The sequence below is a fragment of the Loxodonta africana genome, chromosome 8, assembly GCF_030014295.1.
Source record: "Loxodonta africana isolate mLoxAfr1 chromosome 8, mLoxAfr1.hap2, whole genome shotgun sequence".
NCBI classification, from domain to species: domain Eukaryota; kingdom Metazoa; phylum Chordata; class Mammalia; order Proboscidea; family Elephantidae; genus Loxodonta; species Loxodonta africana.
Window position 1 is genome coordinate 132,196,303 of NC_087349.1, and position 26,097 is coordinate 132,222,399.

Consider the following 26,097-nt stretch of genomic DNA (forward strand, 5'->3'; position numbering starts at 1 on the left):
ACTGGTGCCAGTGCTGCTTTCTCACAGTCGGCCCCAGCCACACGGTGCTGGAGCACAGACCCACCTTCATGCTTGTGCTGGCATGAGACAGTGCAGACTGCCCACATACCTGGCACTGCCCTAGGTGGGTGGCGTGTCCACAGTGGGGTGCAGCCTTGCCATGCTGCGAGGCTGGTGCCCCGCCCGTGGCAGGAGTACCTGTGAGGGGGCCAGAAGAGGCGTTGAGCAGCAGGCTGGGGTATGTCTACTGCCTCTCACCTTGCTCAGCTGTAAAATGGGCATAACAAAGCCCCACATAGCCCTGGGAAAATCCTGAGCACACCCGCCTTACGGGAGAACAGTGCGCCTACAGGAGAAGGTAGCCTGGCATGTGTTCTGAGTTCTCCTTGAGGAACAAAAGCTGTTCCTGAGCTGCATGCTGACCCCTGCCACACACCATGGCTCAGGGGCAGCTCACATGCAGACCGAGGAGACGGTGCCCTCAATGGACCAGAACGTCTCTTCCTGACAAGTGGCCCCAGCTTTCGAGAGGTGTACGTGTTGATCTTACAGTTGGCCATGCTGAGACATGCCCACCACCCCTGGTGGGAACACCAGAGAAGCCAGCTCTCAGGGAAGCCAGGGTCTTCATGTGCTGTGGGCCTAAGTCCTCCCATACCCTTCTGTCCAGCTGGTGGGGTATCTCCCTGCCCACACCAGATGCTCCATCTGAAAGGACCTCAGCCCTGTGAGGAAGGGGCTGAGGGGATCCCTCACTCAAACCCCACCAGCTCCTGAGGGGTGTGGGAGGGGGAACCTCCATGCTGAGCACTCTCGGGGACTAGCGCTGTGGGGAGAGTGACACTAGGATACTGTTGTTGGTCAGAGGATGCTGGCCCTGAAGGCACAGAGATAACCCCTGAAGTATCCTCCATATGCAGGCCAGGGTCAGCAAAGCCAGGCACAGGCAAGGGGCTGGTGGCTGGGCAACGCATTGCAGATGGCACATCCCTGATGGGTCTGGCAGAGGAAGGTGGAGCTCCAAGGCCCGGAGGAGACCTGTGCCTGGGGGCTATGTGCACCTGTGCGCATGGTGTGCAAGGAGAGTGTGGTGTGTACATGCACAGGCAGGTGCACGTGTCGTGTGTGGGAGGACATGTGCCTGTGCGGTGGTGGGAGGCTTGCCCCTCCACCTAGCTGGTTCTGCACAGCACTGTGGTCTGTGTTTACCAACTGCTTTAAAAATAACCCTTTCACTTGAGGGCTCATGCTGACCTAAGCTGTCCCTTCTGAAAACACCTGAACTGAGAAGCAGTCAGCAGGGCTGGGGTTCAGCTGGGAGGCCCTCAGAGATGGGGCCTTTCCGGGTTAGCCCACTGGGCTGGGGTTCGAGTCAGGTCCCTAGGAGGCTATGCCTTCTGAACAGGGCATATTAGACTATCAAATTCGCCCACTCCAATTGCACTATGGTGCAGGCATGTGGGGCACCGCCAGACACAGCAGAACATAGGACCGAGGAGTGACTCACTGACCCTCAGCCCATCGCCCAGGGCAGGAAAGCAGCCCAGTGCCATACGGGGTGAGGATAGCTGGGGCGGGTGGGGACAGGCAGGTTGGTCTTGAAAGCAGAGGTGAGTTAAAGCCACAGGAAACGGTAAAGACCATGCAACAGAGAGCATGGTGTGAGCAAAGCCTTGGAGGCAGGAAACACAACTGCAAACCAGGAGTCCAGCTCTGCAGGGCCAAGGGGGCAGGAACCCTGGAAGGTGCGGTGAGCCAGGGCTTTACTGGGACAGTGGAGACACCACAGGTTCATGGGGACAGACAGGCAGCACCTGGGCAAGTGACACAAGTTTTCTTCCCCCATATCCAAGGAGAATAAGTGCTCCCACCTCACAGGGCTGTTGGGAGGCCACCATGAGTTAATGCACCTGAAGTAGTCAAGCTAGTACCTAGTAAATAGTAAACAGTGACAGCTGGCTACACCACCATCACCATCAGCTCCATGGCTGTCGCCACCACGATCCCCACCACGACCACCACCACCTCTACTACCACCTTCAACTTAACTACCACTGTCTCCACTGCTACCACCATCTCCACTGCCGCCTCCGTCTTCACTACCTCCACCACCTCCATCGCCACCTGTCTCTACTCCCTCCACCTCCACCTCCATCTTCACTTTGTCAGCATCCAGAGGCATCAAAATAAAAGCAGCTTAGCCAGGTTTGCCCCATATTAACTGCGCTGTGAAGACCCACGGGACCAGCACTGGGGCTGCCTTGCTCACTGCTGTACCCCAGAGCCTTGCCTAGTGCCTGGCCCAGAGCAGGTGCTGAGGAACACCTGGAGCAGGTTCTAGCACTGCCATGTTCTGCTGGTACCTCACTCTGGGAGCCAGCTGCCCCAGCTCGTGGCTCCCTGTACCCAGCTATATTCACAAATAAGCCAATGCCTCCTTTACTGAAAATCTGACAACTTACCCTAAACTTGATGCCCTAGTTTATGCTTCTGTCTACAAAACCATCAAGAAGCAGCCTCTGAAGATGTGCGCAACTGAAAGACAGTTCAGTGCACACCCTGGGTGCTCAGTAAATGTAGGAGAGGCCAAAGGAAACGCTAGTCACCACCAGGACAGTACAGCCTCAATCCCATCCTTGAACTTTTCTTCCTACATCACAGTCAGCGGCCCTCAGCAGGCAGCCCACACTAATGCAGGTGACAAGGCCCGGTGGGCTTCCCAGGCTGGCCTGGATAGCAGTGAGGGTTAGCCCTCCATACCTAGCATGCTTCCCAAGCTGGCCTGGGCCTGGCACCCAGGAGAGGGCTCCCTGAGGTGCTCCTCACCAGAGCCCAGGGCTCCTGCCCAGCTGGGAGCCCCACACATGGCACAGGTCTCAGGCACTTAGCATCCTCACCTCCCCACCTGAATACCCATGTGTGACCCTGGGTGGGGTAGAGGCCCCAGTGTGGGTAGAGCGTCACCTGGGAGCTGGCTTGCTGGGCCCCGGGCTGGGCTAGAGATGGAAAATGACAGTGGGTGGAGGATGGAGAGATGGGGGGAAGCCCAACTCAGAGCCCCCATCCCAGCAAGCACACCTCCTGCTTCCATTAAATTTCTGGCATGCATATCTCGCACGACTTTCCATTGAAGGGCAGAGACACCACTATTTCCACTTAACCCTGGGAAAGCCAGGGGCCAAGTCTCCTGACAGCCCCTGCACTGTGCAGCCCTCTGCCACGGGCGGGGCAGGGTGGCGCAGGGCATGCCTGATGGTTTGGGGAGTGAGGTCATCGGCCAGGACCCTGGTCCTCTATGCCAAGCATGCACCGATGGCCACCACCCCACTGCAGCCCCCAACAGACCAGCTGCAGCAGCCTCATTGCAGGGATGATGGACGCTCCTGCTCAATGTGATTTCCCAGCTGCTGCTGAGTTAATCACCAGCCTTTCAGGCAGTTCCTTCCGGCATCTTTGCAAAGGAAACTGCCAATTAGGGTTACAATTAATTTTCTTTCCCTGGGCAAGGTCTGGCTGCTAAAGGACTGGCCACCCAAGTGGCCTGCTGGTGATTGCGTGAGCATCACCAGGCCCCCGGGGCTCCAGTGCCCGAGACCTGCACTGTGTGCCTGCTCTGGCCTGGAGGGATGGACAGCCAGGAGATCAGCTGTGACTTGTGCCTCTGGCCTGGGCCGCCATTCCCTATGAACCCATCAGGGCGCCGTGACCTAGAGCACGTCCACGGTAATCTACACCCTGGTCTCTTGAGCCCCATGAAGCGAGAGATGGCCCTGTCCATTTGTGCATTCCTGGCACCCTTTTTGCCCGCCTTTTTTGCTAACCCAGGAGAGGTGAGAGGCACTGCACTCTCTGCAGAAATGGAGGCAGAGATGGGCCACATAGCTTGCCCACGTCCGCAGAGAGAAAGGCTAGAACTTTAAGCCAGGGGTATGGTGCGAGTCAGAGCAGATCCCTGTGCTAAGGGCCCTTCACAAAAAGGGACAAAAGCATGCCCACCTGCAGGCAGCCCAGGCCTGCAATGCCCCACAGAAGCCATCTGCAGTCTTCCTCATCCTCGTCTAACACACAAAGGCCATTGTTTCCTCACACAGACTTAGTCTTTAATGTGTCATTGCCACAGGGGTGGGACCCCTGAGAACAGGGGGACGTGGCCCAGCAGGAGACAAACCTCTCCAACCACACACAGTCAACAGAAGGCCATTTCAGACCACAGAGCCTCTCCTGCCTGCATCACCCCTCACAGGGATGTCACAAGCCTCAATCTGAACAAGAAATTTCAGCGTGGCATGAGAGGGCAGAAACAAGGGTAGAGCCAGGCTCTACCCAGCTCCTTCTTTGCTCTCTGTGCAGTTCAGCCTCTTGGGGCCTGAGTCTTCCAGGCAGCTAGAGAGAGGGACTCCCCCACTAGATGCACTGCTGAGCACAGAGCAATGCTGATGAACGCCAGTCCTCTCTGCTCTCCCTCCTCCCACTGGGGAATCAGAACCCAGGCTGAGAGCAAGGAGGTCTAACCTCCCAGAGGGCTAGCAGATGCTCCCACTGCCTCTGGGTGCTGGCGTCTGCCCCCATGCCAGCCCTGGCTTTCCTGCAACTTTTGGGTGTCAGGATCAGGCCAGGGCCAGGACAACCTGCTGTTGCTGCCCCCACCCCCACCCCAATACACAAATGCGGTACCACCCCAGCTTCCCAGCACCCTGAAAGGCCTGGGAGGACCCAGTGTGGCAGACACTGGGTCTGTAGAAGCCGCCAGGAGCCTCCAAGAATGGGGGATCAGAGCCTTGAGGGGCCAGCGATGGAGAACTGCAGCCTGGCAGTCTTCAGAAAAAGGTTCTAAGGGACAGCAGCATGACATCACACAGTTGTGATTATCGTAATCAAGTTACACCTGCCTGATCCTTTTAAGAGTCTGGATCGGGAAGTAGCAAGAGAGTGCAGCCCCTGGGTTCCAACGCTGCAGGGTGCCACCTTGTCAGATGGAATGGCTGGGTCCCCAGCACCTTCTCTTGTCTTTCTTGGGGAGCTTCCTGGGCATTGCCACCCCACGTACGAGCTGTGACAACATCCTCTTCTGGGGCATTTGCGCTCAATGCAGCTTTAGGATCCAGACCTTCTGAGGACATCCTCAGGGTCCCAATGGGGTCAGTGGTGCCCTGATCCCCACACAAGGACAGTGGTTGAACCCACAGGTGAGGACTGGCCAACCAGACCACAGGAAGGACCCACTGCCACTGCTCCGGGACCTGCTCTTAGCCGCTGAGCCCTTCAAACTTCACTGGCCAGGAAAATGTGAGGAAGAAACTCCGTAACTCCTCACCCCGGACTCAGATGTTTACCCCACACTCGCTCTACCCCCCTCCTAGTCCCACCCCACCTTCCCTCTATGTCCCTCACCCCTACCCCCACTCTGAGCCCCTCACCCACCCCACCCGTCCCTCTGAGCCCCTCACCCACCCCACCCCTCCCTCTGAGCCCCTCACCCAACCCACCCCTCCCTCTGTACCCCTCACTCAAACCCTCCTGCCCCCACTGCCCACCCCCCATCTCAAGTCCCAACACACAGAACATACATCCTCCTCAGCATCTTCTAGACCTTTAGTTAAACTTTAGGAAATTACATTTTTTCCTTTTCCCTTCCTGGAACAAAGGTTGAGAATCATTAGAGGTTTCTGGAAATCACAGAGGCTTTTGGGGAAATGGAGACAGTTCTGGTGACCATCTTCCTGCCAGGAATTTTGACGTGATTCAGCAGTGGAGCTCCAGAGGCTGGGGCTAGAGCAAGGCGAGCTGGGCTGGGAGCCTTGCCTCCCTGCCTCCTGCCTGGCCACAGGGCTCCTCGGGGCCTTCCTTGGAACCTGGGCTTCTGCATCACAGACAGGTGCCCAGCACCCTGTGTCACAAAGAAGCAGAGGCCTAGGACCACATGAGTTACAGCGGCCAGCACCCACACGCAGGGGGAGGGCGCAGCCCCCAGGACTGGCCCTGCAGGGGTGCGGGCACCCCCTTGAAGGCACTAGAGGAGGGTGTAGCTTCCGGGCCCTCCCTTCCCAGGGCACCCCAAGCTCCATTTTAACAGATACTATAATTTTTAATTTGTTTTCTCCTCCTCAGGCTAAGAGGCCATTAGCTCCCCATTAGGTGAACACATCCCATTTTCTTTACAGGACCAAGGAAACAGTGATTGACTTAGCCATCCTTAAAGCAATTCCACAGAATAAAGGCAATTTAGTGAATGGGCTCAATAAATGCCCCTGTTTGCTCTCAGCTCAAAGGCCCCACCCTCAGGAGCCCACCAGCTGGCCCAGGCCTTCCTGTCCCTGGGTGGCTCCTGGGGGCCAGAGGGGGCTCAGCGGGCTGTAGAAGAGGAGAAAGGTCTGGAGCCAGGCCCTATTTGGGGAAGGGGCCATGTATTCCACTAGCCCCTGGCCCAAGGAGACGGGAGGGGCCACAGGAGAAAGGAAGAATCACACTTGGGGTGCCTGCTGATCACTCAGAGTTGGGATCCAGGCAGAGGCAGGCATCCAAAGCCCCATAGCAGAGAGGGCCCTGTCAGGTCATGACAGTCTTCCCCTCTCCAGTGCCTGGGGGAGGCCCAGGGGTCTGTGGGCAGAGAGGCAGGTCATTACTTGCAGCCAGAGGTGCTGGGCACAATGGGACCCAAGAAGCCAGGCCACAAAGCAGCAATGAGGCCCTTGGAGTAGCTGTGGAGGTCAGGGAGGGGCTATCAGGTAAGGGGTCGGCAGGGGGCTGCAGGGTGAGCCCTGAAACCTAGGACTGTTTCCTCATTTGTACAGCCGTGAAGACTGTGCCTGTGTTGAGCAGGAAAAGGCAGAAAACTTTTAAGGACAACTTTTGAGTTGAGGTCCCCCAACTCTCGTTGAGGAGACCCAGGCTGATGGGCCCTGCCCTGAGTGTACAAGGAGGCGAAGGCTGGGTGACCGTGTGTGTACTTGGAGGAAGGGGCAATGTGTCTATCAGTGGCTGGGAGAGGGCTGGGTTCACTGTGTGCCTGGTGAGGGTGGGGCTCTGAGGGGTCAGGCACACAGGGGAGTGTGTGTGAGTCCCAGGCCTGAGAATGTATCTTCTCAAGAGCATGTGAGTGTGTCATGATCATGGCTAGATATGACTGTGACATGTGCTGGGCCTGTTTCTGTTCCATGGCCCTGCTCTGGGCAACCCCGGACCCCAGAGGGGTCCGCCCCTGCCATCCCTGAGGCCATGCTGCTCCTTCCAGTACACTCTAGTATGGGTCATTATTCTTTACCCGGGCCACCCACCCTCCTCCCCTACTTCACCTCCCACTTCCACAACCTCCCACTCCCACGACTCCATCACCCAACAAAGAAGGGAGCTTCCTACCTTGGAGAGGAGTCATCCCCTAGAGACCCAGCCCATCCCCCAGGCAGCAGTCCTGCAGTGCTGGCCACTGGCGACTGCATCCACCAGAGGGCACCCTGAGGCCAAGCCTTGGTCCCTGGGTTGTTGGGTTGGGGCTAGCCAGTGTCTATCTGGAGGAACTCAACAAGAGCAAGGATGGGCTGCTCCAACATGACTGCTGGTAAAGAATGCTCAGCACTGCAAGCTTCTCCAAGGTCCATCTGTGTCCAATGTGTGCAAGGTCACCTCTCCAGTCCCACCACCACCAATCCTGACTTCTTGGTCATCTGGGCACACAGAGGGGGCTCAGTTTTTCTGGACTGGAGAGACTGTCTGCGGCCACCCTACTCCATGAGACCAAGGTCTCAGGGCAGGGAGCCACTGCATTCTTGCCACGTGCCAAGGTCCCTGCTGCCTGGTCCTGCAGCCTCACTGGTCCATAGAAGGGCAAGGAGAGGTCCCTGTAGGCTGCCAAGGCTGGTGCCGGCTGTCCAACGCACAAGCGCACAACCGGCTACTCACCCAAAACTACAGTTACAACCAAGATACACAAAGGAGCTTCAAAACACCCATGTTTACTTCTGCCCCATATGTCTGCCCTATGAGGCCAGCCTGAGCCTATCTTCCCTCCCCAGGACTGAGACCCTAAAGTCCCAGGACTGGAGTCAGACTCCCTATCATTCTCCAAGGCAGGAGGAAAAGGGCTTCTCCTCTCCTCCTCCCCACAACTAACTCCATATGGCCTTCTCCTATTCACTCTGGCCTCAGTACCTGCCCTGGGCAGGCCTGTGAACCCAGATTCTGTGCAGGGACCAGGGCTAGAGCCAATGCGACCTCTTCAGTTCCCAGGCACCCCAGGGAGAAAAAACCCTTTATAAAAAAGTGGGGAAGGGTGGCCTCGCTCCTCTCTCCAGAAGGGAACTTGGAGTGCACATAAGCACTGGAGGGGATCAAGTAGGTGGTAAGTTTGAGAGTCACTGAAAGGGGGCTAAAGATTCTACAGCCTTGGGGTTCATCCTGTCATGGTATGAGGGTGGTAGCGGTGACCAACCTTTGTAGGACCAACCTAATGCTGGGATCCTACAGAGGTTTCACAACGTCCAGCACTAAAGGCAGCAGCACGGACCACCCCCCCCCCGCCCCAGCCCCCATACACACACTAAGCAGCTGCTCAAAGGCACTTGGTAAAGGTGGCCCTAAGCCTGCCGGGTGGGACTCGGACCACGGCATGACCTCAGTCAGTGGGACTGGCCAGTTGGAGCGGGCCCTCCAGGTGCACTTCTCCAGTAACCACAGGCTTTTAGGTTTTTAAAGGACAGCAAAACGCACCAGAGCAAGCAACCTTTTATAAAGAGCCGATCCTCTCTGCACCCCTGGCGGGCCAATGCGTATGAGTGGAGGGCCTTAAGGAGCGCGAAAAGGCAACCAGGAGAGCGAAATCTTCTGCAGAAATTCAAGTCCCCGCGCCAGTCGCGGGCTTTCAGGACCACACTCTGGCGTACCGAACCCGCCGCCGGCGCGGAAACTGCAAGATCCAAACTGTTAGCTCCAGGGCACAGACGCAGCACGAGGCGCAACGAAGCTGGGACGCTCGGCTGCGGCTCTCGTAGGCCCCGGCCCCGCCCGCGTCCCCAGCTCTGGCCGAGACCCCGACCCCTTTCCCTGGGGCGCCGCTCAGCGCAGTGAGGAGGCGAGCGCAGCCCCACCCGCCGGGGCTCCGCAGCGCCGCGCCTAGGGCCTCCGCCGCCGCTGGCCCCATCCACCGTCGCTCCCAGCGAGGCCGGGCGGCGAGCGGTGGCGAAGCCGGTCCCCAGCGCAAGCATAGGTGTTTCCGAGCGGGTCCGGGGCGCTCACTTAGAGAGCGGCACCAACTTCGTCCAGGCGTCTGCAGGGCGGAATCCCTGGTGGGCGGCAGCAGGACTCACCTTCGCCGAGCAGCGGCAGCAGCAGCAGCAGCCGCAGCCCCGAGGAACCGGCCGTCGCCTTTGCCATCGCCGTGCGCTCCCGGGCCGCGGCTAGAGGTACAGCGACTCGGGCGGGCGGGTCGAGGCGGCTGGAGCGGCGCTCAGTCCGCCTGCCCCATGCCCGCCTAAGGGAGCGGCGGACGCGGCAGACTGCGGACACTGCGCGTCGAGGCGCTGGCAATGGGGCGCGGACACCGGGGCGTTCTCTAGTGCTGCGCTGCGGGATCGTACTCTGGACTGAGGCGAGGCGGGCGCCGGCGGCTGGTCGGGGATGGGGGGGCAGAGGGGCGGGAGAAGCGGGGCGGGGCGGGGGGCGGGGCGCGGGCGGGGCACGCGGTGCGGGACTGTGAACCCGGACGCAGGGCACGGTGCGGGCTGGGCTCCGGCAGGGTGCGGACGGGGCTTGGGTAGAAACGGGGTGTAGATGAAAGCGGAATGCGGGCCCAGGCGGAGTGGGGTGCTGGGTCAGGGCGGGGCAGAACGTGGGTGAAAGTGGGATGCAGAACCCGGCAGGGTACGAGCCAGATCCGGGGCGGGGGGCGGGACAGGGTGCGGACTAGCCGCAGCCCGGATTCAGGTGCCTCCCAACGCACAGCTACTCTTTCCCACCCTTTGAGCCCGCTCACGTTCCCTGAGTCTCCCTTTTCCCTGGCCAAGGCGGGAAGGGAGCCCATGCGCCTTGCAGGATTTGGCCAGACAGAGACTAGGGGTGCGTCCGAGCGGACCCGAAGACAAGGCGGGCGCCCCGCCTCCAGGCTCTAGGCGCGGAGCGCATCCTCCGCCATTTCTCTGAGGCAGAGGCACGGTGGGAACTCGGCCTTTCCTGCAGCCGGAGGTGGGAGAAGAAGAGGCTTCGCTGGGGAAAGGGGGCAGAAGCGCCTTCAGCGCCCTCCTGGGGAGGACCCAGCGTGTGGCTTACAAAGTCCAAGGTCAAAGGTCGCGCTTGGGTAGAGGATGGGTCCTGTCGGGCTTGTTTATGGTCCCTACTCTTTACTGCTGGTCCAACCAACGGGAGCAGTGGTTGTAGGTACACCTTTCAAAGAGACCTGGTGCTCTGGCTGCCTAATGGAGTGCTTGGGGGGGTGGGCGCCCTTACCTTTCTCCAAACAGGAGAGTTTTTAGGACTAACAGGGTGGGAGATAAGTAGCAGGGAGGAACTGTGGCAAACTCCAAAGAAATCCATTTTTCTGCAAAAGAAAGGATGTCCACGAAGATGATGTCGTTAGGTGCCTGCCCTCCAGTCGATTCTGACTCATAGAGACCCCATATGACAGAGCAGAACTGTTCCTCAGCGTTTCCTAAGCTGCAGTCTTTACAGGAGCAGATCACCAGGTCTTTTTTTACTCTGACTGCCTGGTTGGTTCCACTGTCTACCTTTTGGTTAGCAGCCGAGCTCTTAACCACTGCATCACCTTCCCCGTAAACATACCCACCTCTAAACAGGGGAAGGCTATGGGTCAGTAATGAGGGATCCTTGGGTGAGGTTGGGAGTGGGCTATAGGCCCACTGTTTGCTCACCCTCCAGCTGCCTTTTGAGATCTGGCCTCCCTCCACCCCTCAGGCACAGAGAGATGGAGGAATGGGGTAGGGTCCCCATTGGATGGGGCAGAGGTGGTGGCCTGGGAAGGTTAGGCCAGCGCCCCTGCTCCAGCTCCTCTGTGGGCTGTCCACAGAGCTCCACTGCACTCAGGTCAGGGCTGAAGAAGCGATTTGCTTATCACTCTGCCTCCTCTTCGAGGTCCGCCTTCTCCTTTCTTTCATCCAGCACATAAACCATGCTAGTTGTACTACTCTGGGTAACTTATGAAGTACTTCCTGGCCTCACTTTCCTCATCTGTAACCACACTGGGTGGTGCAAATGGTTTGTGCTCAAGTACTAACCTAAAGGTTGACAGTGCCAACCCACCCAGTACTGCAGCAGAAGAAAGGCCTGGCAACCTGCTTTCATAAAGATTACAGCTAAGAAAACCCTATGGAGCCGTTCTCTCCTGCAACACATGGAGCTGCCGTGAGTCAGATTAGACTCGATGGCAATGTTTTTTTGTTTTTTTACTGCCTTGCAATGTTCTTTTAATGATAAAACCAAAGAGTGCATTGACAGGCTCAGCACAGTCACCACTCAGCAGACGAAGGAGGGACATTTTTCTTGCTCCTCTTCCGGGGTTCTCCAGGAAGCACTTTGGTGGTGGACTGGGAGGCAGGGGTGTGGTACAAAGATTACCTATGTGCTCCAAGTTTGCGTCTTGGCGCTGGCTCTTGTCTCCGGGGACCCTGGCAAGCTACCCAGCATCGCTTCCTTGTCTGTGAAGTGGGAAAACAGAGCTCTTCTTCCCCTAGGTTGCCACAAGGATCAAGTGAGTCAGTCTTCACAGAGGCCTCAGACAGGGCCATACTGCAGTCAATGTGAGCTATCTATCATCACTTCTTCCCATCAGCTGTAGAAGCTGAGGCCAAAGAGGTTGCAACTCACACCCCTGTAGGGATGGCAGCCAAAAGTGAGCCCCATCGCAGGAGCACACACCTGTCTTTGCGCCCTGGGCCACAAGTTTCTAGCCTTCCCAACCAGGTCGCAGCCTTCTTGGTGGAAGACGGTGGAGGAAGGAGAGAGGGCCTTGAACCCCACAGCATCCTCTTTGCTGGCAGGCAGGCAGCAGAGTGTGTCTCTGAGTTTGTAATTAAGCATTTGGCAGTGGCTTTTTATGGCACTAGTTTTTTTTTTTTTTTTTTTTCCTTCAGAGCTTGGAACAGATTCGTTCTGGTTTGAACCCCTGCTGAGAATTTGCATTTCTAATAAGTTCCACAGAAGTTGTACGTAAGAGTCACCTGGGGAATCTTGTTAAAATATAGATTCTGATTCAGTATAAAAAGGTGGAAATGCAGATTCTCGGCAGGGGTTCAAGCCAGAACCAAGGGGATGGAAGCCCTGCTCTGCTCAGGCTGCTTGCCTGCACCTAGTGCTGCAGGAGGCCGGCTGTGGCATGGTGGGGCCTCCTGCGGCCTTGAGAGCACCTGCATCTGTGCGCCATGGAGAAGGCCTGTCCTCTGGTTCACGAGGAAACTGGGAAACAGCAGGGAGCGGGAACCAGTATGTCCGGCAGTGTGGCCTGAAGGCTTTTAGAAAGACATCTCCCAGGGCAACGTCATAATCTGCCTTGTAATGCAGATTTAGACAACTTTTTGAGAATGTGCTTTCTAAAATAGATCTTAATGGATCCTTTGCAGTAGTTACAGTCCATTGTGTAAATGCAAACAGAAGGCTTTTTGAAAACATGTATTATTGATCAGAGAGGCAGCAGCAATTAGAAGCCCGTGTGTCATACTGTTCAATATGCACTTCCTATTTTTTTTATACAGCCCTGCTGTACTCACTTGTAACTTTTTGACAAATTGTCCTGTCACAAGGAAGCCCTTTCTTTTCCTTTTTGCTTGTGGAAGCAAAGGAGCGCCTCCATCAGCTATTAGCCAGAGGCCAGTGAAAAATAAAGCTTACCTTTGCCATCACAAAACCTATTTACAACTTCTCCTTGGGTTTCAAGACTAAAATGGCAAAGCCTCCTGGCGAGATGGATGATACATCTCTCTTTGGTCTCTGGCACACAGTGAAGAAACTGGTGAGAAGGCAGGTAGTGTGTGAGGGCAGGTGGATTGTTGGGAAGCAGCAGCAGCAGAACCATAGGGTCAGCGGAGGCCCAAGGGGCTGCCTGCTTGGAGGGAGGAAGGGAGACACTGTGGCGGAGAGAGAGAGGGGTGTAACCGGCCAGGGCGCCTCCTGTCCCCGCCCCCGCCCCAATTTAGAGCTAAAATTATCAACTGAGGATAAAGTCAAGTGTTATTTTAGCCCCCAAATGTATAGGCGAACCTACATCTCTCCCAATCCACACATTTCCCACTTGCTCTTCTTCTTAAAGAAGTTCACTAATTTAATATTTACTGGCCACTTACTGTGTTCCAGGTACCACATTTGGCAGTAGAGCCGCTGCAGTGAACAAAATAGCAGCCTCTGCCTTTGTGGTGCTTCTCACAGAAATCACCAAAATATGAGGCCCCCATGCGTGCATCACAAAGTGATCTGAGACAGCTGAGTGGGGGCAAGCAGGGTGAACCTGGGGCAGGGTTCCTGGAGGCATCAGGGCTGCAGGGGATCTGCAGTTCCTCTACCGCCCCCCATGCAGACCATGGGCCATCCTTCACCTTTCCCCTGAGAGCTGCCTCAGCAGCCTCATGCCCGCTCTCTTCCCTCAAGGCTCCAGCTTTGGCCTAGAGAGGATTTATGGCCTGCGGGGTGTGCAAAGTGCAGACAGCCAGGGCATGCGTGTGGAGCTGAGCAGACATGATGCCTGGCAATGGCTTCTGCAGGCAGCTCTTCCCCAGGCCTGAGCTGGGCAGGGCTGGCTGTGTGGGTGCAGGCCTTCTGGGCTTTACCCATGGGCAGCTGCTGTGTGAGCAGAAGGGGAGAGGGTGGGAGCCGATGTCCTGCCCACAGGACCCCTCTGCCCACTGTCCCTGGGTGCAGGAGTGTGGGGCACACCATGCTTACAGACAGGCCCAGGAGCAGGGCAGGTACTTGTGCCCCTTGCTTGCCTATGGCAGACCCACAGCCTCATGCAGCCCTCGCTTAACTGTTTCGGAAGCCCTGGGTTGCCTCTGGAAACCCTGGTTAAGAACTACATCTGCTAACCAGAAGGTCAGCACTTTGAATCCACCAGCTGCTTCTTGGAAACTGGGGCGGTTCTACTCTGTCCTATAGGGTCGCTATGAGTCAGAATCGACTCGATGGCAACAGGTTTGGTTTTTTAATTTTTTTGGTTGCCTCAGAGTGGCACAATTGGTTAAGTGCTTAACTACCAACTGAAAGGTTGGTAGTTTGAAAACCCACCCAGAGACAACTTGCAAAAAAGGTCTGGTGATCTGCTTCTGAAAGATCACAGCCTTTGGAGCGCAATTCTGTGGAGCACAGTTCTACCCTGACACACATGGGGTCGTCATGAGTCAAAATCAGCTCGATCACAGCTGGGGTTTGGTTTATTCAGCTGGATAATCTCAGGTGGATCACAGGGGTCCTCACTGCTTTCTCTCTGAGGCCTGGCCCTGCCATCCTCACAGAGGCCTATCTGGCTCCCAGAGCAATAAACCTGGGGGCATTGTGCGGGTAGCCAGCCTTGCTGCAAGCCTCTCACTCTGCTCACTGAGAAGCTGCCTGCCTGGCCACTGGACTGACGCATCCAAGGGAACTTCCTGCCATGAGGAAAACGTTCTGCTCTGTGCAGTCCAGGAGGATGATCATCAGCCAAGTGTGGCCACTGAGCACTCAAAATGTGCCTAGTGTGAATGGGGGACTGAATATTTAAATTAAAATAATGTAAATTTAGATAGCCACATGAAGCTAGTAGACATATCGGGCAGTGAAACTCTAAGAAACAGCTCCCCAGAATGAAGGACACAAGGTAATTATGAGCCCAAGGGACAGAAAGGGCCACATGAACCAGAGACTACATCATCCTGAGACCAGAAGAACTAGATGGTGCCCGGCTGCAACCAATGACTGCCCTGACAGGGAACACAACAGAGAACCCCTGAGGGAGCAGGAGAGCGGTGGGATGCAGACCCCAAATTCTCGTAAGACCAGACTTAATGGTCTGACTGAGACTAGAAGGACCCTGGTGGTCATGGGCCCCAGACCTTCTGTTGGCCCAGAACAGGGACCATTCTCGAAGACAACTCTTCAGACATGGATTGGACTGGACAATGGGTTGGAGAGGTTACTGGTGAGGAGTGAGCTTCTTGGATCAGGTGGACACTTGAGACTGTGTTGGCATCTCCTGCCTGGAGGGGAGATGAGAGGGTAGGGGGGTTAGAAGCTGGCAAAATGGACACGAAAAGAGAGTGGAGGGAGGGAGCGGGCTGTCTCATTAGGGGAAGAGTAATTGGGAGTACGTAGCAAGGTGTATATTGGTGTATATAAGTTTTTGTGTGAGAGACTGACTTGATTTGCAAACTTTCACTTAAAGCACAATAAATATTATATAAAAAAAAGAAACAGCTCCCCAGTCCCTCCTTCCAGCTCCTGGAGGAGGAGGGGGCTTGTGACACCCCCTCCCTTCCACCCCTACAAATGAAAGCAGAGGCCGAGCCTGCTGGAGTCACACGCCTGGGGCCTGTGCAGGCCCTGTCTGGACCCAGTGGACTCTTCATCCAACTAGCTTTCACTCTGCTTCCTAACTTCCCACTAGTTTGAGGCTGACACAGCCTGAGCAGAAGGGTGCATGACTAGGGCACACCCTGGCACCCCACTCTTGTCCTCAGAATCTTCTGCTCCTCTCCAGGCTTCCGTCCCGGGCCTCACCACACTTCCTGAAATCCCTCTCCCTGCTGCAGGCAGACCAGAGCAGGGCTCAGCCTTTACAGGGCCCTGCTCTCAGGGGCCTCTTTGGAAAGGGGCTGAGGAACTCATTCATATTAAAACACTGCGATGAAGGGCTGTCAGGGGACTGTGCTGCAGCCTGAGATCCAAGGGCCTGCTCTGTAAGCTAGGATCTCAGCACCAGGCCTCTCTCACGGTCCAACCCTCAGCTCTTGCCTGGAGTCCCTGAGTCCCCAGGCCTCTAGGCGCTCTCAGAGGCAGGGCCTCCACCAGCTATTCCTTCTGTCTGGAAAGTTCTTCCCAACTCCTCCCCAGCCCCCCTGGTGTGCAACCCCTATGTGTCACGCAGAAGTCAGCCCTCCTCCCAACCTGTGCTCAAATACTCAATATAGACATGACACCAGTTGCCTATTAGGGCTGGGTGGGGGGCCCCTGGGTCTTCCTGTCATTGCATGGACCTCTTATTGGCACCACTTGCCTGGCCTGACGGCCCGCGCAGGACAGTGGCTTGTTTGCTGCTAACTTCCAGTGCTGGGGTGCGGTGAGGGTGAGGGATCACAAGATGCTTGTCAAATGTCCTACTCTGGGAAATGGTGCTCAAGACAGGGAATAGCCTGGGCAAAGGCAAGCACATAGGCTCAGAAATAGCAGCAGTGGTGAGGTCACCTGCTGAGACACCATTAGTACTTGTTCCCTCTGGCTCCACAGCTCCCCTACCCCACCCTCATATAGGCACACCCACTTTGTGATCTGTCACCCCCATGAGAATGGGGTGTAAGCTGGACTAGGGGCATGCCACAATGCAGCTCCAGCTCTGAAGGAACCAGACAGGTAGAAAGAGTAGGAGCTCCAGCCACCTGCCCACCTGCCCACCTGCAAGCTTTCCCCCTGCACCACTCACAAGATTGTGAGCACAGACACACTCATTCACACACAATCCTCACATACACAGTCACACCTCACACACACACATACACATGCTCACTCACACATGCCCACATACATGTGTTTCACACATGCATGCTCTTACATGTTTTTACACAGATGCTCACACAAAATCTCACATGCTCACACACACATACTCTCATGGACACTGAAATGCACACACACGCTCACACTGTTGCATACACGGAGGCACACGCACACACGTGCACATGCATCTCACAGGTACACATGCACACATGCTCACACACACACACAGGCACACACGCATGCTCATGCACATGAACTCCTCCACACCTTGTCTCCCTGCAGGCTGCTTTTCTCAGTGTGAACTGAAGCCGTCTATAAAAGTTGACAGAAAGAGTGACATGACAAGGTGTTCAGCTGGAGAACAACTCACAGGGATAGAAAAGGGAGCCCTGAATAAACCACTTGGGGATTGACATTTGAAGTGCTGGAGTTTGAGACCAAACATAGATGCCCTTTAGATAAATACCTTTTTGAGAAATGTTCCGCAGGAGAAGTTTATGACTTTAATAGGTTTTTAGCGTTAGATAAGCTTCGGAAGTGTTTCATTGAGAGGCTTTCTCTAAGAAGCTCAGAGGTGTCTTTTCCTTCTGCCCCTTTAAACATAAGGGTACAGCAATCCCCCAGCAAGGGAGGGTCCTGCTGCAGGTTCCCTTGTGATTTTCCCAGGGCTGAGATTGCTCAACAGAGGAATGTCCAGGAAGGTGCTGAAGACCTCGGGGCTCCAGGCCAGATACGGGAGTCTCAGGAACCTGGTTTAGCAGTGTTTCTGCTTGAAGCAGCCTCCTTGCTGCCCGCTGCCCTGGGAGAGGACCTGGGCCGTGTTAGCTCCTGGATGAGAGGACCAACCTCTGAGGCCTTGAGAGATTGGCTGTTTCCTATGGACTAGAAACTTCACAAAATGTCTCAAGCCAAAACCCAGGAGTGTGAAAGCGCTGAGCTCATTGCAGGCCCCCTGCCAGAGACAGGAGACACAAGGAGGTCAGATGCAATCATGTCCGGAAGCTTCTTCCTTTTGGCTTCAGTACAGACCCCACCTACTTGTCCTGGGCTCTGTCACACTAGGACTTGCTGCCCAGGGCCTCCAAGGAGCCCTGGCTTCTCCAGCTACCCTCTGCAGCTCTGGCCAGCTCTGGCCTCGGTAGCAGGTAGCCATGCATGGGACTGGTTCCACTTCTCATGTGTGTGTTGCTTTGCCACCCAGAACAGGGACTGCACCATGAGGGGCTTGTATCCCCCTTGAAGTGCAACCCCACCCTCTAGTGGGGCCAGCACTGAAGAACCATAACCAGGTCCCCTGTGCTGTGGCTCTGGGCATGTGGAGGGGAGGAAAGTGGGCATTCCCAGGTGGCCGCTGCCAGGTCCAGCTGGGTGGCACAGACTTGTCTTCCAGCACAATGGGTGTAGGTGGGCAGGGGCACATAAAGGCCCGGCAGGGGCAGGAGGGGTACACCATTGTCCCAGGACGTGGATCACAGAAAACACGCAGGCTGTAATGAGAGGAACCCCAGGTGGTGGTGTAGTGGGGAGCTCCCAGAGCCCAGGTGTGTGCCTGCCAGCACAGCTGGGGGCCGATGTTTGGGAGAGAAGGGATGGTGTGTCTGCACTGTTTTGGAGGGCAGGAGGCAGAAATGTCCTAATTCATCAATATGCCAGGCTTAATGTTGCTTGCAGAGAGGGGCTGAAATGAGTCAGTTCCTCAGAGCTCCTGTCTCTCCAAGTAACTCCTGTGGGCACCTGGGACCAGGTTTCCAACAGCACCAACTGCTGTGACCAAGAGAAGCTCTGTCTTGGCTTCTCCATTTCTGGTGAGACCAACACTGGGGCTGGGGAAGCCAAGGTGGTGGGGAGGTCGGGGACCCCCGGACAGCAGTACAGGTGACATCTCACACAGGTGACAGCAGTGGCACAGAGACCCCGAAGCCTATGCATCATTGTTTCCAAAGACTGATTCTTTGGAGCAAGGGAATTTTCATGGTTTCATTAAAACCTTGCAGCAAGGGGAAGCTCCCAGCTAAATGACTGATACTCAAGGAGATAAGCACTTCTCAGAAATGTCGCCTAGTCAATGAAGAAGAGATAACAGTCGGTGGAGTAAAAATTAATCTGGCCACCATAGGAATTAGAATAAAACCATCAGATGCAGGACTTATAAGGGATGCCACCTCCAACAAACCCTCCTGGGTCAAAGGCCCTGGGACGCTGATTTATACTCTGCCAAAGGCTGGGCCCCTGCCATCGATCAAGAGGGATGAGAAATAGGACCAGCGGCTGTGCCCACCCAGGTGAGTGAGCGGGGGCGGTGCACAGCTGCTGCCTGCGGGGTACTGTGACCAGGCCCCATCCAATCCTGCCCATCTTCTCTCTTCCCTTTCCTCTGCCTCCTTGGTAGGCCTGTCTTGTAGTAAGTTCCGGGGCACAGTGCTTATTGTGGCTAGGATCTCAGGGGCTGGGTGCTGGTGCCCTCTCACTGAGCCCCCCCCCCACCTTCTCTACCTGTCCAGGTCTCTAGGAAGCCTTCCCTAGAGGAGCAGAGGCAGGTGGTTGGGGCAGGGGCTGCAGAGCTGGCTTTGGAAACCAATGGGATGAATGCCCTCCTCACCCCAGTTACTGGGCACAGGTTCCCTCCAGAAGTCATGCTGCATTTTGCTAAATCACATACACCAATCTTGGCTCTGTGTGAATTGCTGGTCCAAATGCACAGACGAAACTTGCCTGAGCAACTATTAATGACCACCATACCTGACCTAGGATCTGCTGTTTCCTTGGAGGAAATGTGAGCCCAGTCTGGGTACTCCTGCAGGGGCTTCAAGCTGGGGGTCACATACACATGCTGATGGGCCTCACTACAGCTGTGGTGCTGGTGAACTTCAGGTCAGCCCCCTCCCTGCTCAGGGGCCGGGCTGTCACCACTCTGCCCCCTGCCTCCCACAGAGTGCCTAACCCACTGACCCTGCTCTGCCCTGCTCCCACCTGCCCCTGGAAGGCCCAAGAGCTCACTGACACCCAATCCCTGGTCCCCTGAAGGCCCTGGAGGAGGCCAGAGGAGGCAGGACTGGGTGCTTGTCCTCAGCCCCTGCCCTGCCAAGGCCTGGCTCTGCAGCCAGCCCTCCCCACAGCCATGGCTCTCTCAGCATCCCCTGAGCTTAAGGCAGGGGAGGTGGGGGGCTCTGTGGCTCTGGGCATGTGGGGGGAAAGTGAGCATTCCCACATCCTGCCCACACCTCTGTTCCTACACTAAACTCTGGTCTTTGCCCTTCTGGGCGCGCCCTTGGCTTCTGCCAGTCTCTAACCATATAGCCGCAAGCAAGACTCCCTGCAGAGCTAGTACATGTGACCTGTGTAGAGGGTTAGTCCTCTGTTTTTGAGGACCCTGGCCCTTCTGAGGCACTGTTGATGCCTCCTTTGTGTGACCTGTACTGAGCGGTCCCCAGAGGACAGCTGTGTGACCACCCCCCAACTCCTACCTGCACATACCCACACTGGGCAGATCTCAGGGCAGACCCCATGCTGGTCATGGCCTAAAGCCAAGGACAGGGTACAGATGGACTCTGAGTTGTCTCAGAGATAGAAAAGTCCTAAGGGGCTACACAATCCAAGCCCCTAACACAGATAGGGAAACTGAGGCCCAGAGACCTGCCAAGGTCACAGAGCAAATCAGGCCACCCTCAGCTTGCTCAGACCTTGCCAGAACTGCTGATGATGTTGGTCTGGGCTACGATAAAGTCATACTAAATATTTCTGAGACGTAAACAAACAAACTCAAATATTATCCTTTATGCCACAAAGAAATGCATTAAAATGAACTTAGAACACTATTGGTTTTGTTTGTTTTTTTATTTTGGGGAAAGGTTGGTGTAATGCATCAGGACTCCTCTAACATCAACACAAAGCTGATTCCTATGAGATGGAAGTCAAACATAGCTCTACTCTCCAACCTTTTTACCAATTGCGACACCAGCTGTCCTCCCCATGGTACTCTCTACTGCTCTTATGGTGGCCACACAGAACTCACAGGCCATACTCAAAATTTTGTGGTTTATTAAGAAAATAAAATTCAGGATCAACTTGGAAGTAACAGGAAAAACTCAGGAGACAGGAGACAGATTGTCAATCAGGACAGCTTCCAACCAAGACAGCTCTCAGCTCCTTCTTGGCTGTGCTAGCTGGCAGGCTGGGCTCAGGCCTCTGCTGCCAGGCCTTGCTTAGGCAAGCTCTGTTGGCTCTGCCGTTAAGTGCCTGGAGGCACCCCACTCTGCTAGCAAGCCTCCTGCTTGAAGGTGCTCAACTCTCTCGTCCCATGGCTGGTAAACACACCCCAGCTGTCTTGCGCCTGTCTCCTGCTTCCTGCTGTCTCTCGTTACAGCCCTTCATACCACTGCCATGCCATCTCTCACTTTCTTCAGTGTTAGACAGCTCTGTCTCCTGGATCTAGGAAGTTCTCAGTGCAGGGACACCAGGTCCAAAGGATGCACTCTGCTCCTGGTTCTTCTTCTTCCCACCAAGACCAATTCCCTTGGTAGGCCACAGTCACCTCATTTGCATAGTAAACTGTCCAATCCCTTTGCAAGATTGTGGCCTGGCAAATCATCTTGGCAGAACTACAAACCCAGGGCCAGAAAGGCCATATGAGAAGAGAAACCCATGGCACTACAGTTGGTGTCTCCAATGTTCTTGGTGCGTTTTGTTCATTTAGTTTGTTTTGTTTTGGTGGATCCACAAATTGAGATTTATATATTAGCACTCAGAGGTTCATTTTAAAAGGACAGACTGAGGGGAAAGACTGCTGGGAGCTATGTACAAGGAGCAGCTCCTAGGGGCTTTGTTCCAGGTCCCTGGAGTGGAGTCTAAGCACCAGCTCTGTGGTGGGCTTGGGGACACCATAGCCCCATCTTCCCACTGAGGACAAGGCTGTAGCAGAAGACACATTGCTGCAGTCAGCTGTCTCATGGTGAGTGCTGGAGTTTTCTGTCCCTGTTGGTGGCAATGGCATTGATCAGGAACCCTCTTGGTGGCCAAATAGGGCATCACTGTCCAGCCAAAGAGATGGAGGGTGAGCTGCCATGTGCTGCTTTGTCCTGTCACATAATAGCAGACCAGTGCTACTTAATGAAAAGAACTTTGTGAACATTACCTGTTTAGGGGTGTCACTGTGTTATTTAATGGCCTGTGGATCCCCTGGCTCAGTGCCAATTTGCTCTCTTCATTGATGCTACTTCTGCTTTTTCAATGGAGACTTAAAAAATAGCAGTTTCTCTATAGGCCAGAACTCTGCCTTCTACAAATTCACAGGAGGCATTCAGAGACCTCACTGCTTTTGGAAAAATGTAGTTTTCCCAGATTTGGAAGGCTAATACCTAACATTTTGCTACTATGAAAACAGTCCCCATTAAATCCAAACCAAACCCACTGAGGTCAAGCCAATTCCAACTCATAGCAACCCTATAGGACAGCGCAGAACCACCCTATAGGGCTTCCAAGGCTGTAAATCTTTACAGAACCAGACTGCCACATCTTTCTCCCACGAAGCATCTGGTGGGTTTGAACTACCAACCTTTTTTTTTTAGCAGCCATTAAACAGGAACCCCCAATAGGGCTGCCAAGCAGGTGGCGCTTTCCCCTCCCACGTGCCCTGCAGACCCCAGTAATGAAATACAGCACCCACTGACATGACTGACTGGCTTGCCAGGTCCTGTCCATGGACCCCATGAGCCGCTTTCCACAACTTGGAGCTAGCCCAGGACGCAGGACCATCACTACCCTCTGTCTCTAGCCCCGTGTCCCCCCTGGGATCCTCAGTCAGTTATCAGCAGAGACCAAGGACTCTTCCATGGCCACATCCTGGAACACACTTAGGGCACTGATCTGCTTATCTATTACTGAATAACAAACCACCCCAAAACTGAGTGTCTTAAAACAGCATCTTTTTTAAAAATTATTTTTCTGTTGTGGTTTAGGTGAAAATTTACATAGCAAATTTGTTTCTCATTAGACAATTAATACACAAATTGTTTTGTGACATTGGTTGCCAACCCCTTGATATGTCAACATTCTCCCCTTCTCCACCCTGGGTTCCCTGTTTCCATTAGAACAGTTTTCCAGGCCCTTCCTGCCTTCTCATCTTTGTTTTTGGGCTGCTGTGCCCATTAGTCTTGTATACATGACTGAACTATGAAGCACAGCTCTCGTGTGTGTTATTGTTGGCCCTATAGATCTGTCTAATCTTTGGCTGAAGGGTGAACCTCAGGAGTAACTTTAGTAATGAGTTAAAAGGGCATCCAGGGGCCATACTCTCAGGGTTTCTCCAGTCTGATCTACGTTTTTCTCCCACTCTGCCCAGGAGCAACATCATTTCTTTTGTTCGTGACTATGCAATTTAGGCAGAACCCAGGTGGGATAGCTTATCTCTTCTCCACTCTGCAACAGTTAAGGTGGCTTGAAGGCTGCCAGTTGAGATTCACCTGAAGGCTCATCGATTCACACGTCTGGTGGCTGATACTGGCTGCCAGCTGAGACCTTACCTGGAGCTGTCAGCTGGGACACTTATACACAGTCTCTCCATATGATCGGGGCTTCCTAACAGAATGGCGGCTGGATTCCAAGGGTGTCTAAGAGAGAGCAGATGAAAGTCATGCTTTTATGACCTAATCTCAAGTCACCCAGTATCCCTTCTGCCACATTCTATTTGTCAAGCAGTCACAAAGCTCTGCCCAGTTTCAAGGGGAGGAGAAACAGGCTCTACCTTTCGGTGGGGAGTAGCAGGATTCTGACAGAGCATGTGGGCCTGTCCATGCTCCTCTGGTCCCATTCCCATCAGCCAGACAGAGACAACGTAAGGTTGTCTCGAGGCTCCTCCAACTTGGACTAACTATGATGCTGGGACTCTCCCATTATGAAATTAGCCATAGTGGATTCTCCTTCAGGAAATGACCCACTCAAAGGGAGCATTTGTCATGCCTGAGGCATTTTATAAATCTTTTCTCCAACGCCTGGCAAACTCTAATCCCATTAGTAACAGCCAGGCAGCAGGAAGGATATCATCAGGACTGATGATCTGATAAAAGATAAGATGTGCTGAGGAGGACACACTGAGGGAGATGTGGCTGTGCTTGTCCCCCCTTCCCTGAGAGAGGCCCCTCAGAGCCCAATTGCCCCAAAGTGCTAATCGTCAGTGGCCCCTAGGACTCAGGGTATTTGGTTAGGGTAGAGGGCAGGTGTACAGTGCAGGGTGCCGCTCAGCAGGCATGTGCTCCAGAGGAGCACATGGTCACCCCTCCCCGGTCTCTTACACAGATGGTACACACAGCTGTGTTCTCCTCAGGCTGCCCCTGCCCACTGCACCCCACAAATCCTCACTGCCCTCCTCACCAACTCAGACTCCACAGCTATCCTTGCAATTGTGCCCTCCTTTTCCCTCCATTCCCTATGTCCTACTTGCCTGGCAGAACCTGACCTTGGGCCCCCAGGCTGGAGAAGGCAGTGTTGCACTTCCATTCCTGTGTCCCCAGTAGCCCCCCACCACAGCCAACTGCATTTCCCAGGTCCCAGCAATGCTGACAACCCAGTGCCTGCTCCCCCACACCCCACGTGTCCTCTCTGTGGGCACCCTCATCTCCTCCTCGGGAAACAGAGGCCTTGGAAGAGAAGCACTTAGTCTTTCCCAGGAAGTCCCCAGTCCACTCATGTCTGTGCCCACTCTCAGCCACTGCTCCTGGACAAATGTCCCACCAGCGTCCCCACCTTGGGCTCTAGACTCCACCCTGTGCCTCCCCACTGGCTGGGCTCTTGTAAGTACCTTTGCACTTTGCTGGATCAGTCCTTGCAGAATGTGAACGTGCTGTAATACTCCTCACCTGAAAACAAAACCCTGACTCCCCAGGCTCCAGGTCTTTCTCAACTTTACCTATTTCTCCCTTTACAGAAAGCCATGAAAATGTTGTCTTTGTCGATTGTCTCCTTTTCCTCGCCCTGCCCTCCAGCCAAGCATTTGTCACCCTCCTGGAGTCAGCCCGCCTACTGCACCAAGGACCTCCACGTGGCTGTGCCCGAGGTTACATCTCCAGCCACACTTACTCAGCCTCTCTGCAGCATTTGACGTACACCCTCCCCCCGTTCCTTCCCTTGGACACAACCTTCTCTGCTCTTCTCTTTCCATCTGTATGGCTTCCTCTTCCTTCTTCTCAACCCACGCCAACACCTTGGCCATCTCACCCAGGCCCAGGGTTTGAAGTATGGTCTGGGACTCCCCCATCCACCAGCCCATTTCTCCCTCTGGGTCCACTTATAGAACTGCTGCCCTCACGGCCCTCCACTTGACACCTGGTAAGCATCTCATGTTTAAGGCCTCCAAAACAAAGCTTCCCCAAATCTTGCTTCTTTCCTGGTTTTCCCATCTTAGTAAAAGATGCCATATTCACAAAAATGAGTCATCTGTATCTCCTTTCTTTCTTTCAAACCCCAAATCTGATCCAATAGCAAATTCTGCTGGTTCTCTCTTCAGGACATCTTCTGAACCTCACCCACCCGCTCCTCCAGCACAGCAGGCTGGCCTCGAGCTGCCACCCTTTCTGGACCTGCCTTTGCCTGGGCCCCCTTCTCTTTGTCCTCCTCACAGCTCCTGAGTATGCTCACAAACAACTAGGTCAGTCAATTGCTCCTCTCCTCAACCCTCTAGTGGCCCCTCACACCAAGCGTATAATGGGGTCTCCACCGTGCCATGGCTGGATTGTCAAGGGAGCAGTGAGGAGTCACCACAGGGAGGAGGACTCCGGGAGGGCCTGGGACACAAGTGAGGAAGGTGTTTCCAGGAGGAGGGAGTGGGCTGTCCAGTTACCAGCAGAGCTGCTGGTGGGTCAAGTGGATAAGTCCCAGAATGACTCTTGGTTTTAGCATCATGAAGGTCAGAGGTGGCCCCACAAAGGCAGCTGTAGGAAGGGATGTCACGTGCAGGGTGGAATCAAGACAGGGACAGATCCAGGAAGCAGATTTGCAGCAAAGAGGAGCAAGAAAATGGGCAGGAGCTGAAGGAAAACGTGAGTCAGCTAAGGGAGCTTAGAGACAGAAGAATGAAGCACACTGGAGTGAATGCTGAGGGGGTGGATTAGGGAGAGGGCAGAGCTGTGGGAACAGGGGAGCCAGCCAAGCAGGGCTGAACATCAAAGCTTCTGGTCCTTAGGAAGCCCTGCGGCGTGCAGGCGCCCTGTGCCGTGCCGGTCCCCTGCACATCCTCCGCAGGTGCACGATGGCTAGGGCTGCCCTCGTGGAAGGGCTCCCGGGAGTGAACGTGAGAGCCGCAGTGCTGGGAGACCGTGTAGAGCACTTCCTGACTTGGATGAGGTTCAGCCTTTCACCTCTTGCTGCACCTACATCGTTGTTTTATTTGGTTTGCAAAAAGCTGAAAAAACTAGGTGATAAGCTCTGCAGATGGGA

At 54.9% G+C, this 26,097-nt stretch overlaps 1 protein-coding gene across 12 annotated transcripts in view; it reads right to left on the bottom strand.

The window, feature by feature from the left end:
* RET (ret proto-oncogene) overlaps window positions 1-9,560 on the bottom strand; it is a 118,772-nt gene extending 109,212 nt beyond the window's left edge. For 11 of the 12 annotated variants that reach the window (XM_064290331.1, XM_064290330.1, XM_064290341.1 and 8 more), the window contains exon 1: window positions 9,300-9,560. In XM_064290331.1, coding sequence (XP_064146401.1) covers window positions 9,300-9,366 — 67 coding nt within the window. In that variant the 5' untranslated portion in view covers window positions 9,367-9,560. The remainder of the gene's footprint in view (window positions 1-9,299) is intronic. The other variant, XM_064290335.1, reaches the window with a different exon arrangement.
* Window positions 9,561-26,097: the final 16,537 nt, after the last annotated feature.